The sequence below is a fragment of the Athene cunicularia genome (genome assembly GCF_003259725.1).
Source record: "Athene cunicularia isolate RWA chromosome 15 unlocalized genomic scaffold, athCun1 chr15_part1, whole genome shotgun sequence".
Lineage (NCBI taxonomy): Eukaryota > Metazoa > Chordata > Aves > Strigiformes > Strigidae > Athene > Athene cunicularia.
In genome coordinates, this window is record NW_020799121.1 from 13,120,475 (window position 1) to 13,141,285 (window position 20,811).

The 20,811-nt window shown below is 41.4% G+C and overlaps 1 protein-coding gene across 10 annotated transcripts in view; it reads right to left on the reverse strand.

The window, feature by feature from the left end:
- The window catches only part of KDM2B (lysine demethylase 2B), a 116,449-nt gene that overhangs the window by 50,883 nt on the left and 44,755 nt on the right, over positions 1-20,811 (reverse strand). For all 10 annotated transcript variants that reach the window (XM_026859723.1, XM_026859722.1, XM_026859724.1 and 7 more), the window contains 2 exons: positions 12,022-12,137; positions 5,565-5,691 (listed from right to left, as the gene is read on the reverse strand). In XM_026859723.1, coding sequence (XP_026715524.1) covers positions 5,565-5,691; positions 12,022-12,137 — 243 coding nt within the window. The remainder of the gene's footprint in view (positions 1-5,564; positions 5,692-12,021; positions 12,138-20,811) is intronic.

Below are 20,811 nucleotides of genomic sequence, written 5' to 3' on the forward strand. Positions count from 1 at the left end.
GGGGGGGGGGGGGGGGGGGGGGGGGGGGGGGGGGGGGGGGGGGGGGGGGGGGGGGGGGGGGGGGGGGGGGGGGGGGGGGGGGCAGCAATTCTGTTCTGCCAGCTGCCACCGCTTCCCTGCCACCGGCTGTCTGCACGAGACAGGCCCTGCTGTGCCAGCGACACCTGGGTATGGAGAGACAAAACCCAGTCTAAAGCTAACCTTAAAATGAACCAGCACCGAACAAGTGCCCTGTGGCCTGTTCGCTGCAAACCTGGCAGTTAGGGGATGTCTCTTTGGGGACAGGCCTTGCTGTTAACCCGAAGTGTATCAGAGTATTCTAGAGCACTAAGGGATTACAATACTCTGGCACCATCAGATTAGAGTGAACTGCTTTCGAAAGACAACAGTCTGCTACTGCTACTAATTTAAAAAAAAAAAAAAAAAAAAAAGGAAAAGCCAAGGGAATCAATAATGGAAGGATAACTTCAAGGTGAGGAAGGTTCAATTTTCTGTTTTCAGGTGCTTTGTTGTAATGCAACACACCACGATTTTTATTTATTCATTTTAATGAAAGGCATATCTGACTGGGAGTTACTCTGCTGTGAGCTGAGGCCATACATAAGCATAATCTGCACTTACTTTGTCGTGAAGTGCATTTTAAGCACTGTATTACCAGGGTTCCACTGACTTGGAGATTTTCCGTATATAAAGTCTCTCCAAGGAAAAGAGCTCCTGCTAAGTGCAACTCTGGTTTCTTCTTCTGAGTCAATACACCAGCCAACACCTGGTTAGGACTCCAGTTTCAGAGTGGTTATCCAGTCTGGGCTCATGACTTCATGCAAAAAGACCTTCACCCCTCTCCATCTCAAAGCAAATAAAACCAGCTTATATAAACCAGCCAGTGATATAACAGTGAAGAGGAGGAGCAGCACAGGCTTGACCACAGGACAGGGAGCTGGAAATACCTTTTTTCTTATAGCAGTTCTCTTCCCTGTGGTTCTGGGCAAATCACTTCAGTTTCCCCACAGTTATCCACTTGTACAAGAAGGATAATTACACACAGCTTCTTTCCACGCTGAAAAGCAACTTGCTGTATTACAGAATTTAAAAGAAAGGGCGGAGGGGGATGTATAATTATGAAATCTTTCTAAACTCTTTAGAACAGTCTAGCATGTAATATCTACCTTGCTATTCCCACCTCCAAACCCTGACACTGTGACTTGGGAGCAGGAGTTCCTATTGGTCTGCTAAAGACAGCAACTGCATTGTCATTAGCAGAAAAAGCCCCTAAGCATACTGGAAATGTACCACTGCATGGAGCACCCCCCACAGAAATCACTCATTATAGTCCACTACCTGTCTATCGTAAGCAGATCTCTTCTATCCCCTGAGAAGAGGGAGGAAAAAACCAGACATGGCTTCTCCTTCAACATGCCAGAGGGCATACTTTCTTCACCCATCAGGCTTAATATACAGTTGGAGCCATCCTGTTAAAATTTTAGCAATAGGAATCTTAAAACCTGCAGCCGACAGAGAAAGCACATTTTTGATAACCCAGTATCTTCTCCCAATTACTCTTTGTCAGTGCACTCTCAAGATCCATATCTCACTGAAGGTCAATTGTGGTTGAAAACATCCAGTACAGACTCATTCATGGCAAGAGTAAAAATAATGAAGACATATCCATCCTGAAACAGTACGTGTTCAAATCTAGTAGGAAACCCAAATAGGATCCCTTTCTGATTTCAGCTGGCAGGACAAATGTCACAGTTGAGAGGGACAAGGAAAAGAAAAAAGAGAGAGAAAGAGAGATTGTGTGTTTCTACAGCAGCCTGTGATTGCTGCCATGTCATCATTCCCCTGAGTGTTTGCCCTTCTGTGGAAGAGATCTGAAAAAGAATGGTCGCACATGCTGACTGGGAGGCAACTGCCTGAAAACTCATTCTGGACCTGAAGAATGGGGAAGGAAGCCACGGTCATCATCTTCCAACTCACTCAGAAGCGCAAACATTTTTATTTAGGGAGTGGGAAGACTCGAGGTTTTAGCCTTGCCTACACAGGAGGTGTTGGGTTTATTCCCTCTCTGAAGTTTTGTGAGTTGAGATATTTAGAAAGCAGAAATAGAAAGAACAATAGCAATTGTTATACTAGCATACAACTAGCGGGACAGATATACCACAACAATCACAGATATACCACAACAATCAACAACCACAACAGTCACAGCAATACATTTTCATGAGTAGGCAATGTCTTGAAAGAGTCACTCTGAATTTAGCAACCTTCGCATCAAAGCAAATAAATACGATGTAATGAAAACACAGTATGAAAAGTCTAAATATATCTTTAAAACACAGTTGCTGATGAACTCAGTTTTCTGTGTTCTCCAAAGACGTTCTTTTTTTTTTTTTTTTTTTTTTTTTTTCCTTCATTCAGGAGAACAGAGTCTCTACCAGTTCTAGGAAAACTACCACTAAGTGAATCCCAGAGACCATGGGCAGCACCCGGTGCTCTCTGGTGGATGTGCTCCCCAGCTAATCATCACCTGTTGCTTCCTGAGACTAGTAAGACCACTGTATCAGAAGGTGTATAAGCAAAGAAAGCAGCACAACTTCAGCATAAAAAGTAGCAAGTTCTAGCACCCAAAAGGAAAGGTAGGAAGTAGGGATTTAAAATAAATTATGTCAAGGAAATTATTTTTACAAATAGGAGAAACATTGATTATTCAAGAGAAAATTCTGAAAATTAATACAAGGATGTGAAGAATGTTTTCTTAAACCAAAGACTAAAGACAATTAAATCTACTGAGGGGTCTGCAGAGAAGTTAAGTACTTTGTTTTATTGCTCTTTAAGGAGAGCAATGGGAAATTCTTCATCAAGGGATACTCTCTCATGGGAAATCAAGAAATTGCTTGCAGATAGAGGAGTCTCTAAGGAAGCAACAATTTAAGGACCTTAGCAGTTCTGAAGAAAAGCTTAAAAACAAAGCAGCAGGGTTTTGGAACACTGATCTCATTTGGATATCCTATCCTGCAGCAGGTGAATGATATTAAGATACAGACACCACAGAACAAACAAGTGTAATTCAAGGATTACACTTCATAGAGATTTGTTTGAGTCAAGAGGCTGGACACTGAGACCAGTTAAAAGAAGACAAGCAAGTATTTGAAATAGTATTACTCATGCAGAACAAAGCAGCGCAGCTTTGTAAAGGTAAATAATGTACTTTTACTCCTTTGAATCTGACAAATGCCAAAGTGAAAGATCCCGCAGATATAGCAGATCTGGGCTTTTGAACCACAATCCCCAGTTAAATAATAATTTTAAGGTTAAGATTCTGCTAAGAAATAAAAAGCATGTTTCTGACCAAAAAAAAAAAAAAGTATACATCTGTCTCTCCAGGAGAGACAGGCCCTGGATGTCAATGTCAAAGACTTTATCAGCATGCTAATACTCTGAAGTCAAGAGATAGCAGGCAGGTGGATGAACTACACACTGTCAGTAGGTACCACCTCGGTAAACTGGAAGTACTGATCCATTCAAGACGGTAACAACAGCTCAAGCTCTGCCCAGCCGGACACTCCCAGCACCGACCTCGACTCAGCACCCGCAGCCATGCAGTGAGGCTGCAAGTCAGATCAGCTCATCAATCCTCCTGATAACAAATAGATCTATTTTTCAGTAAGGTTAATTTTCAGTCAGATCACTGCTCATGGGGTAGCTGCACAATCTCTAGAGTTCACGAAAGAGAATAGTCTTATGAGAGCAGCACGTTTCTCACAGTAGCTCGAAATGACCATAAGACCATGCCCAAACAACAGCAAAACAGTTTCATATTCACTTTCCACTAGGCCAACAACTGAAGCCACCACAGGAGACAAGACCCCAAACCAGGTCACCACCAAATCTTTTTCCAAATAGCAAGGCTCCTTTTCCTGATGCCTTTGCAGCTGGCACTTTCTGGTCATGCAGAACACTCCTTTTCCCTCTAGACACTGGATATCTATGGTTCCCAGTGAGTATCTCTGGGTTACTCAGTGATTTGAGTATCTCTCAGCTAGTAACTGGACTGAGGCACTTTTCATGGGGATCACCAAACCATTATCAGTAATTACTGAGTTGCACTGGAATTCACACCGGTAATTTAGCTGGAAAAGGTCCCATCTCAATATCCTGAACCATCCACTTTCCACATCTAATTTGTTCTGAAATTACACCTCAATGATCTGGCACCCCCACCCTGCCTGCAGGATGAGCCCATTTCCATGACAGTGGTTTAGACAACAGGAGGTTGTTCTTTATTTTCCAACAAATGCAGTTACCAGAGTTTTGTCACTGCTTTATGAAGAGCTGATCCAAGGGGCTAATTCACCCTTTCCTCTAGGATGATCTTATATAAGGAGAAATTTTCCTCCACAGATTTTCTAACTAACCCTTTCTGAGCAGGGTCTCAGAGCTAAGGAGAGACACAAAATATGAAGCACCCAAACTCCCAGTGACCCCGAGAAATTTCTCTAGCCTATCTACACAGACTATTAGCTCCCTCAAGTTGTTCTTGGTCACTAAAACTCACTGCAGAGTGATGTCTGCCTGTAACTTCTTCAATCCCTTCTAGTAAGAATTATGTTAATAGGTGATCACTTCCCTCCTCTGTCCAGAACCCGGGGCAGTTCCACCCATGCAGGTTCACTCCAAGTGGCATCTCAGGGAGCAGGAGGCACAGAAATACTTTAGCCCTCCTCCACACTTAACATGTATCAGTTAAGATTTAGCTGGTGCTTGTGCTACTTTCAGCCATTCTGTGCTTAAAAGCTGGGAGGCAACATGGCCTACCGTCTCGTTCCATTAAACGGAGGAAAAAGGGGGCAGTTCAGCAAGACAACAACTGAAATTGTCACACATTGATGTAAAGCTCACATCAGTGCCAAGGTAATGCCTTCCTGCTTCAGGCACATCTATCTGTCTCTGCTATGGTCCATTTTCAGCTATTGTTGTAAAGGTTTCTTTGACCTCCCTGCACTTAGGTTATAGATCATGTAGATTTGTGCAGGTGTTTTTCTTGGTTTTGTTATTCTGCAGATCTAGAAGTCAGTCACCAAACAGAGAGAACTGCAGTGGAGATTAAAAAGAAGAGAAAGAAGCCAGGTTTAGTGACCAAAACACATTCTGTAGAGGAGACGCTCTATAAAAGGACTAAATATGCATCCCACCAGAGCACATTTGCAATGCACACATTTCTGGCTACTGAGGTACTGAGCCAAACATGGCAGTAAATCCTCAACTGTTTGGCAGATCATCTCAACACAAACATTACTGAAACCACGGAACAAGTGCATTCAAAAATTATTTTTCAGGGACCTACTTGCTATGGGTACGTTCAATATATATAATTCAAAGTAGGTTGGTACTTTATGGAAATGCTTAAGAGTCAAAACCTTCCCCACCCCAAAATAAAGAAATAGTTCATTAGAATTTCTACAGTTCTCCAGTTCAATTTATAATCTGCTTTGCAGAAACCAAAGCAGTAACTAGCCTGAGGTGCTAGCATCCGCTCTGAATATGCGCTCAAAGGATTCACTCACCAATTAACATTGATTCTTTCTGGTACTCTTTGCTGAGGTGGCAGCGCTGGGTCACACAGGACACGTATCTCTCCAGAACATACCAGCACATTTCATAGTAGAAAGGATAACGGAATTTGGCATGCACCTGAAAGCAAGATCAAGACTGTCAGTCCATGGGGAAGGGAGAGAAGTTTGCAGCACAAGGGCCAGTCATCATTCTCATCATGTTATCAAGAGCACAAACAGTATGCAGGAGGGGGAGGGGAGAGAGGGTGGGAGCCGAGTGAGATGTATGCCTTCAGCATACGAAATGAGGAGACTGCCTGCCTGCCTGCCATGATAGCATCATTTCTTGGTTCACTAATTTGTATCCTCTTGGGGTGGAGGGAGAGGAAGGGGTTTGTGTTCTTGTGAAATCATGAAACTGATGGATGGCCCCTACAGTATTTATTTACCTACTGTATAAACATAGGGTGGTCACATACAGATGTTAGTCACTAAAACTCAAGTTGAAATAAAGGTGTGGGGTTTTTTTTTTTATTTCCTAAACACTATCACATGATTTTTATCAAAATGGCAACATTACCGAAAATGAGTCAAGCAGGAAATACATTATTTTTTCAATTATGGTCTTCGCAACAATTTGATTAAACAAACAAACACACAAATTATTGATAGCTACACATTAAAAGTAAAAATCCCTTATGCGGTTTACACTTAATATTTTCGTAGCAAGTTAGCTTTTGCCACAAACAGAATGGAAAAGCAGGATTTTGACAAAAGATCCTGTTAAGCTGTGCACTTGTTCTTGTATCTCAGACCTGTTGTTCTCACGCAGAAAGCTTATTCTCCAACACTATGTACTTGCGAGATTATTTCCGATTCAAAAGAAAATGAAGTGGGTTTCCCTCCTTGCCAACATGGTTTTCTATCTATGGGAGGTCACTATACCAAAGAAGAATCTGGGAAGTTCCTAAAATGCAAGAATGTATGTGTATTTATTGTGATTTGTTAAAAATGGATGCCATGCATCTTGCATGCACTTGTACTTACACTGTACACTTCTTTCTCCTGGTGGCAGAGAAATTTGCATTTTGCAGGCTTGCATGCATGCATTGCACTGGGATTATAGGAAGGGCTTTAAGACATTCTATGCATATAAACTGCTCACCTAGCCAAGAGGTGTCCACCCACCTTTAATGAAAAGCTGGGCTGCACCAGAAAGGCGCATTATCTTAGAAAGCCGATTTATAAAAAACACTACCAAAACACCACCCTGCCCCAGATCACTCAAAACCCCCAAGTCTTAGACAGCACCACTAAACCAGCACCTGGAAACTCAGATTCAGCTCTGCAAAGCAGGCGCTGTTGAAACATCTGCTCTGCGTGGTGATAAGAGCATCCACTTGAGCATATCAGTGACTTTCTAGAATGCCCATATTGGAAAACTGTCCCCGAGGTGGACACTCAAAGAACTTGCCTCTGTTCCAAGAGCACAGGAAATGCAAACACTTTTAGCAGCAAAACAAAATGTAACAAGGGGAAAATACACTGTATTGTCCCACTAAAGGTATCACAGGATTCAAATACTCCATGGCAATTCCCAAAAGTTAAGAACTCTTAAATTCAGCACAAATGTAGCTGGCAAATCTGAACTGTATGTTGCTATGGGTCATGCATTCAGTGATGCTGCACCTTTTCAAATGTTTCCCTGTGTGGTTTGTTAAAAAATAGAAAGGAAAAAAAATGTTTAAAAAGAAATTTAAAATAGAGAAAACAACCAACCATACAACATCCCCCTAAATGTGAGAACATTTAACCCCAGGGCCTTTTTGCATTGAAGAATATTCTTCCTTTGGTTTAGTTATTTGTCATAGAGAAGAGATCGAGTCACTTATCACTATTACAGAACACAGGGGAAATTAGCCATGCTAAAATATATGCTAATAAAGGAACTCAAATTTTTCCAAGAGAGCACTGCAGGAAACAAAATTTGCAAAGAATTGACTTACAAACAGGAAGCCGCCTTCCACCCCTCAGCCTTCAAAAGGTTTTCAGCCACATGCCTGGGAATATTAAAGACATCATTGCTCAACATTTGTTGACAGATTCTGAGCTTCACCAAATTTAGTTGTTACCAATGTTAATTCAATGTGAAAGACAAGGCAGTAACGCATGCAGTGCTCCCATTATGTATATCAATCTTTAATATTCAATTTGAGTTCCTAATTGCCTCACTATCAATGTTCCAACCCACAGCAAATCCCTCCATGCCTCTGTAATTCACTATTTGCCCGAGAAGGCTCTGCTTTTTACAAACCTTCAGACGTAAGAGCTACTGTATGTAGCAAGAGATACTGTGCAAAGATCTAGAGTGCCTTTTGCCAGTAAAGCAAGTCTAACAAGTGCTTTAAAAATCTTTTAAAGTTTGTCTTACGGAAAAGTATAGAGGAGTAGGTTCTTTATGATATCCTTGGACATTTATTAATTATAATGGATGTGAAGTGCATTATGTACACGTCCATACTTCTTCCATTGTACGCTTATGGTCAAATGAACTCTTATGGGGAGGGGGAGGAATAAAACAAAGAAAGAAAGAAAGAAATTAAAGATGTTCTGTGATGAATTTCAAGTGTAATATCTGATACAGACACTGCCAGAGGACTAAATCCCCCACCAGCAGGGAAATACACTAGATCATCTAATAGGCATTTCCAGCTCTAACTTCTGTGATTAATAATTTACAATCCACTGAATAAATTTTTTAATTATTCCTGTGCAGCGAGAAAAATCCTCTCTGGAATATGATCCATTTCTTCAGTTCAAAGTGAAATTATTTGAGAGACTTATATCCCCCTCCAAAAAACAAAACAAAAAACCCTAAGCAAGTGAAGGCACACGTTTTCCTTAAGAGAGAATTAGTCTCTTCCACAATGTCCATTAAAATCATTACAAACTCCACTTGTGTTTAATCAATCTAATCATAATATTGAAAAACTATTTATGATTGTTTACAAAAATAATTAATCTATCCAGTCTAAACGTTATCTTACATTCCAGAAAACAAAATCAGTAGCAAACACCATCATCTGTGAGTGACCACCTTACGTATATATTTTGAGCGCTTTCGTCCCTATCCGTGTTCAAATATTTTAACGCGGTTAAATTTAGATGAGTTGGGAGTAAGTTTGACGCGTTCTTCCTCTTCAGTAATACAGAGCTGTAACACCCCTATGCCAAGATGATGAATCTCTGCATGGCAGCCTGCTTAGCAGTTATTCAAGCTGGTCTAGCAGAGACCTAAACAGCTTGGCCTATTTGACTAGCTGTTAATTGGCCTCCAGGAAAGCCAGACTGCAAAATGAGAGTCTCTACAAACTGTAAGGCTGGAGAATATTTGTTTACCTCAATTGCACATTAGGAGCTGTTTCCAACAATAGACATGTTTTTTATTACTCCTTAAAACTATTTTTAAATGGCTATAACCCTCTTAAAAAGTCTCCCAGGGATATGAGAAATTAAGCTAGAATAAGCATGACAAGTATATAAACTAGGCAATTTTATCAGGCTGTAAATCAGCATTACCGTTTCAACCATGTATTTATTCTTGTCTTAGCTGCTAAAACAATAACAACTACACCTAGCATAAAAATGCCTTTGAATATCAGCAAAGATGATTAAGCATTATATAGCATGTTTAAACACAGTGAAACCTCCATAAAATTGCTCTGTGCAAAATGAAGAGGGGAAACACACCTGTATTACACTCTGATTTGAGTGTGGCAAATTACTTCGTCAATCACATCACGCAATTTACTTCTGTGCTATACACAATGGAAAGATCAATACTGATGAGAAACTCATTTGCAGTATGTTCACGCTGGCAAATTCGTGTGAACTACACAGTGTACTGAGTCTGCTATACTAGCCAGTGTATGAATAGAGTTACTGGAACAAAGAAATTACAAAATCTGATTGGTAAAGCAAATAAAGTAGTACACACTAGAATCCTATTTTGCAAACATTTACCCTTCAAGATTCGTGCATGATATTTTTAAGTTGGGGGGTGTGGGTATGTGTGTGTTATTTATTTCTAAATAACAGTATTGATTTTCCTGCCTTTTATCAAACTTCTGTATGCCTTAGTTGCACGGCTTATATTTTGTTTCTGTCTAGAAATTCCTGTTATTCTCTGACTGTTCACACAGCTTTGTTATTATACGGCTGCCTACGAGCACAAGTTTGCGAACACAGGTACAGGCTGTGCATAACACATCGCTAGCACACAGCAAGGCAAGTGCTGAAATTGTTTCTATGAAGTCATGGAAATTCTGGGCTGTTGGCTTTCATTAGTCTTTTTTAAAGCATTTAAGTATTTTTGGAAGGAAAAATGATAAAGAACTACACAGACTTTGAAGAAAACCTACACCAAAATTGACAAGAGTAAAGGTCTGATTTGGGACTTCCAAATGTTGCAGTATCTCGTTCCAAAAAACTGTGACAAGAGATTTTTGAAGAGGCAGATACCCAACTCCCAGAACCTCCCCACAGGATCAGGGTGTTAGTGATTTTTAAAGGCATTTCAGTGTAACTAGCAGGTAAGTTCCTAAAAGTTACCAAAATATTCCACTGTTAGAGGGAATTCTGCCTCCTGGTATAAAAAAATAAGAGATATCAAAGCTGCACCCAGCTTCCCAAGGAGACGGGCCTGACACGAAGCACTACTGAGCAGTTACACCCAAGGTATGTGATCCTGGGTCGCTCAAGTTCTGTGGGAACAAAATGTCAGCCTTCATAGAACTTCAGGAGTGTTTCCTTCCCACCTTGCCCATACACATCAATGGAAATCACTTGTTTCTGGCATTGATCCTTCCTCCCAGTCTCCTCCATCCTCCAGGCAAGCTGCCTGTGCTAGCATCCTTCCCAGCAACAACAGACCCTCCCCTTAAGCACCTGCAGCATAGATATCAGGTGTATATTGCTGGTTCCTCTTTACAGTCACTCTGAAAAACCTTCCTGTGCCCAGCACCTTTGACCAGCCACAGTGAGCCCCTTCCTGCTTCTGCCATCAAAACTTTTTCCTGTCCAAGTCCCTTTACACTTTTTAAGACACTTGTCATTCTTGCCTTGGGACACCTATTCAAAGCCAGACTGAACTCCACTCCGGTCTCTACCTCTCCTTCTGGTCTCTATTACATTCCCTCTGTTCTAATTTCCCTGAATTTCAGCTTCTGTCTTCATCTCTCTCCCACTAAGAATTAATACTCCTTCTCTTCATTACAAACACTCCTGGAAACCAACTGCTCCCACCACTGTTTTGCAATGTGAAGATTACCACACCTTGTACCCCCTGCGAAGTAAGGGAGGCCGGGGGGGGACACCCTTCCTCTCACTGAGTCCGAGAACTATTTCAAAATAATACATATATGCTTCAGAACTAAGCACTCTCACTGCAAAGAAAGCAATCTGGGGTAAAAGCCCACTTGGAGCCAGAATTGTGCCCTCTTCTGGACGTGAACAACAGTGAACTGTACTGATGACCAAGACTTTTTACTGAAAAAGAATTGCAACTTCCTGCCTTTTTGCCAGCCCAAATCTCAGTTAACACCACAGCTGGCACCCGTGCCAGTGGTTTACCAGCACTATCTCAGTGCAATACCTCCAAAAGTCACCCACAAAAAGTCCCCATCTGAATTTGCACATAGCACTGGTCCATTTTTGCACCAGAATACTACGATTGCCTCGCATAGTTTATTTAATAGCCTGCTAAAACTGTGGTGATTCCTTCAGATTCTGCTGCTTTAGGAAACTGCAAAGTATATGACTAGGTGTCCTGTTTATTAATCAAGGGTAAAATTTTCACTCCCAACACAGAGTCTGCAGAGTAACCACCTGCAGGATGTAATTCTCTTTCCATCAGGCAGATGCTACAGCCAGATGAACAAAGATTAATGTCCCACCCCAGACTCTCTGTGTTCCAAGAAATTCTGGCAGCGTTGAGTCATTGTAGAAGAAAATTCTGAGAAGTACAGAAGACGTTGTTTCATATGCAACTTCTGTGAGCTGTGGGCAGCAGAACCATCCCAGTCCCATTAGTTCTCCAGGTTCAGGTATCCATTCCAGGTATGCACAGAGATGATAAGCAGGGGGGTACCAGAAGTACTGGTACAAAGGTCTGTAAGGCGCAGTATGTTTTTGTGCAAAAGGGAAGGTGTTTTATGAAAGTTTAACAGGCAGACAAAAGACACAGAAGGGACACGTCTGTGGGAAGTAGGGAAAAACAGATGAGTAAATCCCACTAAAAATAGCCAACATTTGAAAGTCTCATTACTTCACGTTTACCTCTTTGTTTCAATGACTCCGACACGGAGATCCCGTCAGTTCTTGTTTGTTAGAAGGGAATACAAGGGGGAGACTATGACAGATCATAGTCACCAAGAACTGTTCAGTTAAAAAGAGAATTAAGTATCCTTACCCTTGTTCTGTCCTCAATTTCATAGATGCGAAGCTGCATGGGAACATTAAAGCTATGCAGGATATTTCCACCAAACACCAGAGAATCTACTGGAGTATAAACCGCATGTATCCACCCTAGAGAGGGAAAGCAAAGAACTGAGAAATGCCTCGTGCTACATAGTATTACAGAGCAATTTATGATTAAATTTTAACAACTCCGTGAACCCAATTCTGCAGGGGCTGAGAGGTTAAAGCAGTGAAAGGTTAAATGGCACGCTTGTAGCCACGCTTTAAGGCTGTCATAGCAGAAGAACAGCATCTTATGATGTACAGTTTTACAACCCTCTGTAAATTGGGTTCTTCTATTTATTCACAGAATAGTTACAGTGTTTACTGAGAACACCCAAGCTCGTGACTCAACCATGTCCATGACTAAGAAGTAAATTCAGTCTGTTCGATACACTTGGCTCTCAGACGTATCTACTGGCGCCTCCAGTGGGGTTACAAATCATGTCAGCAGCGGCAGTGGGCTAGGGCTGTGGAACTGAACTTCTTTCACACCAGGACCAGAGCAACACATCTTCAGGTAGCAACAATTTCAAATTCTTACCAGCCCTCCTTCAGAGGTGAAAGTTTCGTATCCTATTATCAACTTCCTGAAGCACCCAAAAAAACTTTTTCACTGCAAGCCCCAAGTGAAGGGATTTAACATTTCTAGTACTGGAGTTGATGAGACTGTTCTGACCCAATCCTGCAAGGGACTGAATTAATTTCAGAGGCTCCAAAGCAAAGGAAGAATTTATCACAACGAAAATCCAGGCATAGCAATTCAGGCTGCCACACCAGCTCTTCTGCTTCTGCATTGTTTGGTTGGTATGTCAGCAGCTGAAGGACTGGCTATGCAAGACTGTAGCCTCTGATCTCTGCAGTGAAAAAGGAATTGATCCTGCTAATGATCTGGGACCCACCGAGACCTGACACTTTCTTTTTTTCTTCTTTTTTAATGAAAAGAATTACAATTTATAAACCAGCAGACAGCAAAGCAACATAGGGGGCAGTCAATTTTCTCCTAACTGTGCAGTACTTCCCATTAAAGCTGTGGCAGCTTTCCTTCACTTCAAGATCAGTGAGGGAGCAGGAAAACGCCATTCAGCCTAAAGGGTTCTCCAGCTTGCAGCCATGAAAACTCTCCCTGGCAACAATCTTTAGACCGTGAAGGCCTGCAAAGCTGTATCTGAGAAGTCCTTGAGCCACAGCAGATGGTAGAACTGGGGCTTTCATTCCAGGGGATATTGGTAGGAGAGATACGGGAAGGAAAATAAATCAGCACTAGAATTTTCTCCCTGGAAACACAACTATCATTACTCAGGATACGTTTTTCTTAATTTCAGAATCACAGAATGGTTGAGGTTGGAAGGGACCTTTGGAGGTCCAACTCCCCTGCTCGAGCAGGACCACCTAGAAGCAGCTGCCCAGAACTATATCCAGATGGTTATTCAGTGTCTCCTAGGATGGAGACTCCACAACCCCTCTGGGCAACCTGTTCCAGTGCTCAGTCAATTTACAGGTCTGATTCCACATGATAAATGTGATGCCTATAAAAAAGCAGGTGGCTCATAGCTCTGGCAGCTCTCAGTACTACTGCATCCTTCCTGCTCCAGTTCGAATAATTTCAGTTACAGAGTTGCTCACAATGATCCAGCTTGTTTATTACTTCCAAAACAAGAGCAACCAAATAGGGAAGATTTTTTTTTTTCCATGTAAGGGTAGCGTGGCAACTACATACATCAATGCTATAAAAACCCTTCACAGTCGAAGTAGTCCAACACCTCGCACGAAATACATCAGTCTGTACTACAAGCAAACTACTGGAAAAATAAAGATCTTCCTGAGCCTAGACTTTGGGAAGGAAAAAAGATCCAAAGTCAAGGAAGTTGGGGCCACTGCTTCCACCATCAAAGATTTGTGTAGTTGGGGGAAAGAATGGAAGCTGAAACAAATCTATTGCTGGGTCCCCAAAGTCAACTTATTGGATAGGTGCCGAAACACAGGGTCGATTTGCGTGACAATTCACCTTAATTGTCAGCTTTAGAGATGAACAAACTGAAGCTCGAAAAAGTGAAATGACTCGTCTGTAGTCACCCAACTGAGTGGCAGCAGAAGACAGGTCAGAAACAGCCAATTACCAGCAGAACATTGCTGAGTCCTCACCACTGCTTCCCACTGCAGTTCTCTCAGCACAGATCAGTCAACGTACAAACATACCGGAGCTGGCAGATGCAACAAGTTATTTTAATGGAATGATCAACATCATTCTAAATACAATCTATTAACAAATGTTTGCAGCTTAAGTAAAAGAGTAACTGAGCTGAAACGTGGATTTCTAGTCCTACGTGACAGGTAGAAAGTAGATACTCTTCATTTTGTAAGAAATAAAATGAAATCCCATCAATACAGTTGTTTCTCAAGTGTATGCTTTTACTACAACCACAGAGTAGCCACCTCCTATAAATTTTATTTCCTCAGTAAAAATTTCACACTGGAGTGCAGTTGGTTTCATTGCTTCATGCTCCTTGGGTTTCACTCTCATCACACCTTCCTTGACCTCTCAACTCTGCCCCCACTAGATGCCAAGGGTGTTGTGTTAATAGCCACTAGACTTCCTCAGTAGTAATCCTGATATTCTGGGGAGAAATGTGAAAGGATCTATCACTGGCTTGAGCCAATGCTCCAACAAATGGTGTCCCAGACATGATAAACCTTCAGTATGAAGAGTAACAAACATGAATACAGTTTTACTCCTGTATTGTTGAAGAGCTGGTAGAGGTACAAACCCAAAGTCTTCCATAAAGTATTTGAGACAACCTCTGGTTCTGCAGATAGTGTATTTAATTCCATACTTACATTTATAATCCAGGTCTAAACTCATCTTACAATTAGTACCTTCAGCTCCTAACTTCTGAACTAACTAAACAATAGGTCCTTCAAGATGCACATATCTCTAATAATAAGATTGAAAATACTGCTTTTCATGACACAGTTCTCAATAACAAAATGCTGTAACAACAAAGCACTAAAATCCATCAGTACTGGGAAAATAAAAATAAACCAGAGACCAAGCAACAAACAGAAAGTCATTAACTGTAAAGTCCTTGGATGTAAAGTTCCTACATCCTAGGATGTAGGATCATTTCCAGGCATAGCTCAGAGATGGGTAAGGACAATGCCTGTGGGTACCATCCCTTCACTGTTGGACGGTGCTGAGCCAGGCACACAGCTATGTCCCAGGGAATCCCCAGCAGTTCCTGTGCTCCCACGTGCAGGATCCAGCTCGCAGCCCCTCTGCCAGCTACAGGATGCAGCCCTGTCAGAGCAAGCACCTTCTCATAATACAGATTTTTGGCTACTCAGTTGTATAGTGTTTTTCAGTCAGGCTGCATCCCAAAATAGTTCTGACTTGCCTGAGGAACGTATGTGCAATATTGAAACTGTAAAGAGACAAGCACCAAGAGGTGTATTCCAGGGATGTAGGACACTATGGTAAGATTAGACAAAAAAGATGGAGAATTGACAAGGTAGAAAACCACAGAAAGATTGGCACAGATGCCACAAAGGGAAGAAAAAAAAAAATCCTGTTCTAATATTAATAAGGCTACGTACAGAGAAAAACTGAATAGGCCAGCACCAGAAAAGTAGAAGTAGGAGGAAACAGATGAGCAGAAAACAGGAAACAGTTTCCACAAGGGTAATATATTGTGGAAATAAGCTCTGAGAACAGATAAGCTTGGATGGCACATTCAATTCATTCCCACAGCTTCGATACAAGCACGACTCAGAAATAAACTGAGGAGGATGAATGTTCATCGCGACCATTTGCAAACAAAAACACCCATCTTCCCAAGTACAAAGGGTTTTAGAGAGGAAGACAGACCTCCAGAACAGGAGCATGTATGCATAAGACAAAAAGGATGGCCGAGGGGACTGCTTTAATACCATCCACACCAGTATGTCCTGCCTACCTTGTCTTCAGCTATGTCATTACCTTTCGGGACATGAGCTGACAGGTCTGTTGACATGTACGGTCACGTCACTCTACACTGGACAGTGTGTCATGTCTGCATCTTTCAGCTCTCACAGGAAAAACTTGCCACACAGCCTCCGATACAGACATCTCTGAAGCGAGTGCCATCAATTCTCTCCTCGGTGAGAGAGGTTTCTCTCATGCTTTCTACTGTCTGCATAAACCCTGGTACTACTGCACAACTCTGCATGTTTTATGGGTTAGCGCAAGACAGGAGGTAACATCTCTCCCTTTGGTAATACTCTCAAAAACTGTAATATTCTCAAAAAAAGGGAAAGCAACACAGAAAAAAAATGCCACAAATTTAATTTTATCCTTAATGGTAAAAAAGGCACTGGACTAATATGAGAAAAAATGGATTAAGGACTGAAAAAGTCAAAAGTCAGTGGAGTAAGATATTGTTCATTTTTGGTTGAAAGACACAAACAAAAGCATCTGCTAAACATTATCTGAGGCTACAATTAAATCCTATAGATGAAAGACATACACTGTGTGGCTTCAAGGATTAGAAAACTCTTCCTCATGGGTGATGAGTTTCAAACCAGCCTGTGTCGGTAGCGGTTAAGGACTGAGTGAAGGTGGAACTAGCCCGTCCTTCCTGCGCAGGCTGGGCTGACGGCTGGAGCTCTCGGGGCAGTGGAACAGGTCCTGCACGGCCACTGCCCCACGAGCAGAGTGCCTCAGACCACGCACCCCAGCCACGAGCCCCCCTAACTGGGGACAGATGGCTCGGGGAGTACAGACACTGCATAGCCACCGTTCACAACCCTCGTTTCAAGCCTCAAGAAGATGACTGTCCACTCAGGGTTTTTCTGAAGTTCATCTTTTTTCAGTTCTTGGTGATTAATGAGTATTTTTTTCCTTCTCGAAACAATCCTAGTTTAGGAAGCCAATCTGACATTGAGCAGGAATTGTATTCTGGAGGCTCAGAAATACTTTCAACTGATTTACAATTACGAATTATTCCACCACTCCTAAGATACACTTGAATATTTAGATGTTATCATCTCTAGTAAATCAAGAAGGTAAAATTAACAGTAACAAAAGCTTTTCTAAACAGTTAAAAGAAAGATACAATCTCATTATCTTTTGAAATTTATAAAACAAGCATTATTAAACATTGCAAACTTGTTAGGTTTCAGGGGCCTGCAAATTCCTACTGTATCTTCAAGGGTGCAATCATCCATCTGAGAATAATAAAAAAGAATATTAACTTGTAAAGCTATGGGGCAAACAGACTACAAGCTCCAAGCCAAAACCATGGTGCATCTGTTTCCATTAGTAACTGAACAGATATTTTGTTTTGTGATATAGAAAGCATACATATTTTCCTGCAATTCTACAGCATCTTAGGGTGGAAGACCTGAAATATATGTCTCAAAAATAAAAAGTAACTGAAGAGATAACCGTAGAGTGGGTACTACCAGCACATGAAACATTATTTCTCTCCTCTCAAAAGAAGAATGATTGCATCATAACAGTGTCCACAATCAAATGTATCAAGGAAACATCATGTTTACATTTTAAAAGTTAAAAAAATTACAAATTTTGCCCCAGCAGCACAAGTAATACAGCAACTCTCAATCTTACATCATTTGATAAGAATCAAGTAGAGAAGTGAAGAGGAATAAAACTAAAAATCCAACAATATGCTGTCTCCTACCTAAAAGCAGACAGACACTCCATGAAAAAAAACCTCTCCTCTCCGATCCTCTCCACTGATCTTCATCGCTTGGTCCCTAAAGGTTCCAGGCATGGAGCTTCCATTAATGTCAGCGGAAGCTCCCAAAATGGGAAAAGCTAACAGCAACCAAAAATAGCCAGGCAGCTATGCAGTCCTAGCACAACTCCCTGCAAAAAATTTACCAGTCAGATTTTAATAGCCTGTCATTCTCCTTGATATAGAGACTATATGCTACCTTCTGGCCCCATTACACAATAATTCATCAAATACTGACTGGCATAGCAGAGGTGACCTACGACCGCACACTCGTAATAAGCAGAATCCTGTATTTGAAGCACTTCGAATCCTTGCAAATAGCTGCCTAGAGTCTAGCACAGAACATCTCTTTCTGTCCACTCTCCTTCCCCAAAACATTCATCTGAGGAAAGTCATTATTTCTGCATTTGACTGGAAACAAGAACTTTGGAGCACTCTCATGTTACCATAATAATCACCACAGGCCAACAAGAATATTTTGTTAGACTGTGGCTCATTCTTCAGCTCTCGAGAAATTAAGAGAGACTATAATAGCATGTTTCTGTGTCAAAGGCCCCAAAGTGCATTATAAAAAACATAAGAAAAATAAAGTAAAACAAACAGCTTCCTCCTCAGTGGAACACTGACAACTCTGAGGTGAAACACAACTGTTATAGCATGGAGCAACACTAGTGAGAAGTCTGAAGAGGAATCACAAAGGAGTGCCATGTCCAGCTGACAGTAAGTTACCCTCTCCTGAGTTTGATCATAGGAATAGCTAATAAATCAGCACTGCAAAAGTCTTCTACAGTATCTAATGGCAGTCCCTTACTCAATTTTCAGAAATATTAAATGCACGGTGACTTCTTGGACCGTTATTTTATGGATCATGTAGCGGTCTATTACTAAGACCATTACTATCAAATTTACAGAATAGACCAAAGTCACTCAAAATGTCCCCACTACTTGAGGATTTGTGCTCCCCCACAAACACAGCTCTAAACTATGACTTCACACACATCACAACATCCAGTGTACTCACATTAAAGCTACGTATTTGGAGAGCCTACAGTAGGAACATGCATGCAGAGTCAATCCAAAAACACAGCTGCTCATGACTCTACTGCCTCTGACCAGCAGCAGAGGCTCAGGAAAAGACTGTAAGGAACAGAAGATAATTAGAGTAACCCTTGGTAGTATTAGCCATCTCCTCCCAAAGGAGCCAAAACAATTATGTTTGCCAACTTTATTAGACCAATCACTGCAAACCCTGGAATCCAACTGTATCCACAGTAAGTGTGGCAACTTCCTTGGAGGTCAGTAAAACTGGTCTTCACAAAAAGAGAAGAAAATCCAAGGTTATCCACATTCTGGCAGACTACATTATCAGTAACAATCCAGAACTGGCTTGAGTTTGCCTTTTCAAGACACATAAAGATTACACTCTTACTCCACTTTATTAGAAGAGACAAATACTGCAAGACAAATTTTCCACAAGAGACTATTAGTTGGCCTGCATTTCTATGTCACAATTTTGCATGGGTAAACTCTTTTGAAGTGCAAGTGTCTACACCAAGAACATGAAATGAAAGGAAAGGTCATTTTTTGGAAACAAGAGGTCTGGCAGGAAATTGAGGAAAAAAAGCCAACAAGCTTAACATATATCAAACTACTGCAAGATCTTGTTTGTAGAGGACGACAGGGAAGGAAAGAACAATATCCATGTCAGAGCATCATCACTTAGAACCAAAATGACATATTAGGCAAGACTGAAATACTCAAAAGAGCAAGTGGATTGAAAAAAGAATGAATTTTTAATTTTGTGTATGCTTAGTTCTGAGCTTGGGTTTAGGTAACAACAGTGATGTTTAGGAGTACAGAAGAGAAACTAACGTGACGTTCAGAGAATCAAGATGGAAAGGAATTCAATGCATAATGCACCACTTGAAACAAGTGGAAGGACAGAAGTAAGAGACAGTTTACAGAGCATAAAGACTGGAGTGGTAAGTGAAGGGCAAGAAGAGGAGAAGAGGAGAGAGAAAAGGTTCCAGTGAAGTTATGCATCAACGTAAAAGGACAAAAATACTTGAAGTAAAAAGAGAAGCACTAAATATATTTTAAAAACTGGGTAACACATTGGCATTAACTTAGCGGGAATTCCAACAGGCTGCAGGGGAGCAATCAGGACGTAAGAGAACACGTGGCTGCATACAAGCCAGGAACACATGCCTACCATAATCCAGAGCTGCAGAAATCTGAGGGACACTGCCCGAACACTGGATCTGCGCATTGCTAGGGCGGTGATGAGAGACAGCGAAACGATTTCGCTGTAACAGCACCGCAACGGACTCCAAGCACTTCACACATCCTCCCTGCAAGTCACCACTGGACACGCACACGGTACAGAAGAAAGCTACAGCACAAATAATACTGGACAAGCTCTAGATTTGATTGTGACTGATAAAAGTTTGTTATTTCCCTACTGAGACAATAACTGAGCACTGAGATTACGCGTTTCCTCTTCCAGATCATCAGTTTATACCTGAAAAGAGAAGTATACTCTATAAATAATCTCCCTTCTGTTGGGCATGTGGGTCAGATATGCAGCACCCACTGACCACTACACCAGAGTAAGATGTGTTACCTTGACCAAGCTTCACCTGTGCTGAACACTTAACCGTATGAAAGATTAAACGTTGCTCATGGTAACATACACAGTGTTAACACCCTTTGGGCTGTAGCATTCTTTACTAACGTCTTCCTGCATAAAGACAAGTTCTCTCCCATCCTGGGAAAACAACAGTCAGATTTCTACAGAAAAAAATAATCATTTGTTGACACTGGTAGCAGCTCTAGCTTCAGCTCCTCCTGAACCTTTAACTGTTTTAACATCTTGAATCTACATCTGGCCACAAACCTCAGCATGGCACAATGTGGTATATTTCCCAATCAACAATTATGCTGAGATTGGTTTAGACAATTATATTAATAGAAAAGGCCAGGCTCCTAGCTGATTTAATCACTTTACC